Here is a 6,676-nt window from a genome sequence, read left to right on the forward strand (position 1 = left end):
GGGAAGAGAGAAAGTCTGACCACTAAATCACATAATTTATGCTGTTAAGGAAAACCTGAGGTATACAGGTTCAATGACAAGAGTAAGATCTGAGCACTTCCATGAAATTATAGGGAGTGTACAAAATCATTCCTCAGAAGAATTACAAATGCTTGAGACAAAATTTATATTTAATTTATATTTTATTTACTTTTTCCTATTTTAGAGTTTGGGATAAAGCCAGCTCTCCATTCCTGGTAGGCCAGTGATCTACCTTGGAACCACAAACCAGCCCTTAACTTGAAATTAAGGTGAAGAATAAGACCCTGTCTTCTTTACAAAGATAGTTGTTGTTAATCATGATTCTAGACATTGTAAAGGTGGCAGATGGACTGGAAGTATGTCAATGAAAAGCTGTTGCTGTCAAATGCTTCTGTTTTTCTTCCCAAGATACTGATGAAGATGGACCAACATTTCAGTTTTGTTGTCATACGAAATCCCTTCTATCCCCAGGCTGGCATTGGGATCTCAGAAAACACCTTTCTGCTTTGTCTCCACACTGCTGCTGTCCTTGTGGGTAACAAGCCCAGGCTCACCCACCTCCCTGTCACCCACCTGGCTCTAACCCACATCCTCATGCTCCTTACCATGGGCCTTTTGGTATCTGCAGACATTTGGGAAACACAGGACATTCCAGGTGACTTCAAATGCAAAGTGCTTGCCTTCCTAAACAGGGTCATGAGGGGACTCTCCATCTGCATCACCTGTGTCCTGAGTGTGCTTCAGGCCATCACCATCAGCCCCAGTGGCTCCTGGTTGGCCCACTTTAAACTGAAATCCACAAATCCCATTGTGGGGCTATTTATCTTCTTATGGTTCCTCACCATGTCCCTCTCCAGCAACCTGCTCCTCTGCACTGTGGACACTCCCAATAAGACCCAGCCTGGGTTTCTGTTTCTCACTGACCGCTGTTCCTTTCTGCTCATGAGCTACAGGAGCAGGACCTTGTTTCTTGCTTTCATGGCATTCAGAGATCTCCTATTTCTGGGTCTTATGGTTCTTTCCAGTGCATACATGATAATTCTCTTGCATAGACATAAACAACGATCCAAGTCTCTCCATAGCCCTCATTTTTCTCCAAGAAGTTCCCCAGAACAAAGGGCCACTCACACCATCCTGTTGCTCATCAGCTGCTTTGAGATCCTATACTGTGTGGACTGAATCATCTCCCTCTTCACAGGCACAGTGTGTACCAGTGACCCCATCCTGCTTGGTCTCCAAATGCTCTTAGCCAATGGCTATGGCACAATCAGTCCTTTGGTGCTAATCAGTGGTGACACTCAAATAATTAAAAGTCTAAAAACTAAATGGAGAAACAAAGGTCAGTTTCTGCCTAAACTAATCTAAAGCAAAGTTGACACATTCCTTAATTTTTTTTTTCTAATTCATAACATTTCTTCTCTGACAAAAAAAAACAACCCATTAAGATAGGTTTAAAATAGTATCTTAAAACAAAGTAAATAGTTATCAAGTACTTTGTGGATTTTTTTTTTCTGTATAGGCATCTGGGTTTTGTTCAATAGTTTTAGTAATTTTCACTATATCTGGCTTCATTTGTATACTATAAATTATTAGTTGACATTGCATCTCAGACCTTAATACTGGGTCAGTTTTCTTTCTTCCAGCTTTACAGTTCTTAAAATTTCTTTCAGTGAAATTCTATTAGAGGCACATTGATGTCTTTCTCTCTCTCTCTTTTTTTTTCTGTCTAAAAATAGATACATGCTTATATTCAATCGACTCAGGAGACTAAGGCAAATGGATTGCAAGTTTGAAGGCACCCTGGGAAATTTAGTGAGACTCTGGCCCTACATAAAAAAAATGGCAGAAGATCAGTGGTGAACCACCTTGGAGTTTATTTCCCTGTACCAAAACCATTACAACCATAACAACAACAAAACCCACCAAATACCATGTAATAGCACTTCACCAATAGAATGGCTTCATTTATAAAAGAGGGGGAAAATAACTGTTGGTAATTATGTGAGAAAATTAGAACCCCCACAGAGTTTTGGTAAGAATATAAAATGATATAGAAGCTATAGAAAATAATTGGATGTTTGGTAAATATTTAAACATAGAATTACCCTATAATCTACTAATTCCATTCCTAGTTATAGTGCCCCAAGAATTGAAAACAGATACTTAAATAATTTTACATGAATGTTAATGGCATCACTATTCACACAAGGACAGAGATGAAAACCCAAATGTCCATCAAGGGAAGAATGGATAAACAAATGTGTATGTATTTGTATGTTTACTTGCCTGAGTAAACACAGGTACATATAGATATATTCATGTAAGCAAATATACAACTATATATAGCATCTAGAGGTATGTTTAAATATTACTCTGCCATAAAAATGAAGTATTGACACAGGTTGCAACATGAATGAACCTCAAAAATGATAAGTGAAGTAAATAAAATTAAACATGAAAATTCACATGTGCTTTAACTACATTCATATGATGTATCCAACAACTGGAAATCTTAGAATAAGAAAGAAGAAATGTGATTGCCGGGACCTTGGAGGGCATGAGAGTCAGTATCTGCTTATCAGATACTTGGTTTTCTTCCAGGCAGGGATTAAATGTTTGAAACAAGGTGAATTGGGGTAATTGTACCACAACATTGTACACAACATTGTAAATGTAACTACATCACACATTATATACTGGGCTCTCTTTGTCTGCCCAGCCAGACTGCGGCATTTGTGCCCAGCCAGACTGCGGCAATCCTGAAAACACTAAAGTCTCTTCAACTATAGCTCAAGGTGACAGAAAGGAACCAATGAAATCAGACATGACTTTCTTAGCTCTGTATTTGAATACATGACCAGGGTAACTTCACACATGTGCAACCACAAGAATAGGTTCCTCTTTAGAATAAATTATACCCCAAGCATGTATAATTTGCCAAAATATATTCTACTGTCATGTATATCTAAAAAGAACAATGAAATAAAAAAGGAAGGAACTATGGAGTTACAGACTCTCAGATGTACTTTGCATCACCAAACAAAACATGGATTGTAGCACTGAATTCAAGAAATTGAGAGCCTCAACTGTGTCAGGCACAATTCCTGGTTCAGTATTTACTTTGTCCTCACCTTTCCAGGATTCTGAGTCCTGGTTAGAAGAATTCTGATCTTAAAGATGCAAAAACAAAGCCTGAGAGAGAACTAATTGTTCCAAAATCACCTGCCATGCAGACTAAGGCTCTGATGATTGCATTATGTGAATTCAAATTTACTACATAACTGTCACAAAAATAAAGTCAGTTGTTGGGAGCTGCCCTGAGCACGAGCTAAGACTCCCCCCCCATGGGTAATGGGGGTACTGGACGGGCATTGCATGCCACACACTGTGCAAAGCCGGGGGCCTTTACCTCCACTTGGCAAGGAAGTGCCTCAGGTCTGGGCTTGAGCTTTAACCAATGGGATGGGGCAACAACTCTTTTGAAACACTATCCTCTGCCTTATTTGGGTGGAATATTCTATTACATGTCTTTTCTCTTACAAATAGAGGATTTCCGGGTGCACCCTCTGTCTCTTGCTCTCTTGCCTTGTGACATGGAGGAGGACCCCTGAGGTCATAGATTTGACCCAAATCCCTGCTTTGTGAAAATAGTACATCTGTGTTTCTGTGGTCTTTTCATTGCCAGCCTAAGCCCCACAGGTTGATCTCAATTCCATTGCCCGCAAGGCATGTGGGCAGTAGGTAGCACACGGAACAGAGACCACTGGCCTCCTGGACTAAAGGTACCTAATGGGTGTGGCTTTCTCTCCAATATAAAAAGAGTGCTCATATTTTCAGAGTATTGTGGATTGGTTCTTGAAAGTACCAGGAGAGAGAAAAGTGAGTCAGATGTTAAAAAAATAATTAAATATGTGGAATTCTTTGTCTTCAGAGAGAGTCATCTATTTCAAGATTCTGAAGACAATAATTAGGCAAAAAAAAAAATACAAAGAGTCCAGCTCATTCAGTTTTTTGAAATAATTAGGGACACTTGCCTATGATTTTGTGAGGAGGAATCAGCTGATTTACATACTTGGGAGAGGTTCTGTAGGAGACTATTTGAAGGTTGCATTTCAGCCTATGATCGAGAACACACAGAAGTTGTAGACAGCAATAGAAATGTGTTTACATTTGGACCAAGATTTTGGCCAAAGGTCATCAGAAGACTTACACATTGGACTTAGAGATGCAGCCAGAAGCATAGGACCTGGCAAGAAGCCTTGCCCAGCTCCAAGAAGGATTTCTCTATCTGAAGTTAATGTGATGTGCCAAAGGCAGGAAGAAACACTAAGGGCAGAACAAAGTCATGCCCAATTTGTAACTGATAAACCTCAGAGAGAAAGCCTTGGGGCAAAATCTAAACCTGTCCCATTGTTAGCAGACCAGAGTTGAGCAAGCCAATTACAGAAGCAGGAGGAAAATTCATTGACCTGGATGCAGGCGAGGAAGGGAAATAGCACAGATCAAATTTCAATGAGATGAAGGGGGAAAGTCTGCTTCAGGAGATTCAGAGGAGGAGGCTAAGTCAGAGGAGGAGTCTGGGTTGAAAGTGAACATGAGCAATTTATATTTAAATAGTCCTTCCCCAACTATTGGGGTTGCTCCTGTCCCTTAAGGGAAACTTGGGCTTGATTTCTTTGCATTGACAATCACAATCTTGTCTCCACTCCAAGGTGGTCTCAGGACCACCTTACAGGAAGGAGAAGCTATTGCAGGATTTAAACACTTTCCAATTTTTTAAAACATTTTTTAAGTTGTTGATAGACCTTTATTTAATTTATTTTTATACAGTGCTGAGATTTGAACCCAGGGCCTCACACATGCCAGGCAAGTTTCTAGAACTGAGCCCCAGCACCCACCCAAACTCTTTCCAATTTTTGAACAAATAAATGAGCAAAACCAACAAGTGTGAATTCATGCTGCTGTTCCTTTTAAAACGTTAAAGGAATTAAAATTTGTTCATTCCATGAAGGGCCTCAACTTGCCTGTTGTTCAAATTCTTATTGAATTTATCTGTAGTGAGGCTCTGCCACCCCATGACTGTGTCACACTAGCTAAAGGATGTCTTTCTGGAGGTAATTACTTACTGTGGAGATCTAATTGGATGGAAATCTGCACTAAGCAGGCAGAAAATAACTGGAGACATGGGACTGATCTTACGGCAGAGATATTAACTGGGTCAGGACAATTAACTGATTTGGAACAGCAGTCAATAATGAGAACAGATCCCCTCCACATTCAAAGAGGACTTGAGTGACAGGAGGTGGAAAACACCAACATCAGGACTCCTGGAGTAACAAGACTGATTGACAGAAGTAATAAACACTACCATGAAGAAATAAGTGGCACACTCAGGAAGGATGCCCTTTATCTCTCTTCCAGCCCACTGGTAGAAATTCCATTTGTTGTAGAATTTCTTGTTCCTTTTATCATTTTATTTTCTCCATTTTTGTTTTTTTAATTAATTATTTTTTTAATTTTTTGTTGGACTCAAATACATTTTGTTTTATTTATTTTATTTTCATGCAGTGCTGAGAATTGAACCCAGCACCTCACATGTGCTAGGCGAGCATTCTACTGCTGAGCCACAACCCCAGCCCCTCCTCCATTTTTCTTATCTCCCAATGTCACCCCCTTTCTTTCCAGTACAGGAGGTCCTGGTTCACTTTTCTGTATTTTCCTTTTCACCACCAAGAAAGTTAGATATCAAATCTCATATGGATCTATCTCTCTCTCTCTTTCTCTCTCTCTCTCTCTCTCTCTCTCTCTCTCTCTATATATATATATATATATATATATATATATATATATATATGGATAGATAGATAGATTATAATGCTCATAAGATGGAGTATTTACTTATCAACTCTCCTGATCAATTCAAACATAAATAATTCTAATGCCTTTACCAGGTGTGCAGCATAAGGATCTTCTACTCTCATGGGGTAAATGACACATGGTTTTATTCTCCTTGGTTGTCGCGACCCCTTGCCCGCAAGGAAGACGCAACTCGGGAATCTTCTTTCAACAGTTTATTCAGGCCCTTGATATTTCTTCTTCTCTCTCTCTGATGCCCCTCCCAGCCTTAATAAAGCATCCCAAGCCCCAATGCAAAGCTGCCGCGTGGAGCTTTCTCACAGGGTGATGTACAGGGTGGTGAAAAATCATGTGCCAACTCTCCCAGATAAGGAGTTGTTTGTCACAGACCACAGCGGAGCCAGCGTCATCTTGTAATGGCGACCATAATCTGCAGAAACGGCAGAAGCGGCTCACCACAGTTCCCCCTTTCTGTTTTCTTAAAACAATACAGGCGAGAGTAGAGGTCCTATCCCACTGTGCAGAAGTGGCTGCATAGTATGGCTCAGTCCCAAGGAGGGCCCTTCCCCAGATCTGAGGCCATATCAGCCGACGCCTTTTTTCGTGGGGCGGGGCGTGGACGCGTCTAACCCGCATGCAATAGGACATGCTCTCCTTGAGGTCCACGTCAAGGATCACTCAAGTGCAGTGCCTTGCCTCGCATCCTGTATCGTGATGATGGTGGATGAAGGGGGATAGCTGAGGCTGAACTGTGACTGTTTATAATGACAAACAAGTTGACAGCACCCTGAAAGAAAGG

General features: G+C 40.6%; 1 protein-coding gene across 1 annotated transcript; it reads left to right on the forward strand.

Moving 5' to 3' along the window:
* Positions 1-366: 366 nt before the first annotated feature.
* On the forward strand, positions 367-1,386 carry LOC131424678 (putative vomeronasal receptor-like protein 4). Its single transcript, XM_058583582.1, is given in 1 exon segment — positions 367-1,386. A coding segment is annotated over 1 exon segment (1,020 nt).
* The last annotated feature ends 5,290 nt before the right edge of the window (positions 1,387-6,676 follow it).

The sequence above is a fragment of the Marmota monax genome, unplaced genomic scaffold (assembly GCF_021218885.2).
Source record: "Marmota monax isolate L192 unplaced genomic scaffold, Marmota_monax_Labrador192_F-V1.1 WCK01_AAM20220418_F8-fsc00481, whole genome shotgun sequence".
Lineage (NCBI taxonomy): Eukaryota > Metazoa > Chordata > Mammalia > Rodentia > Sciuridae > Marmota > Marmota monax.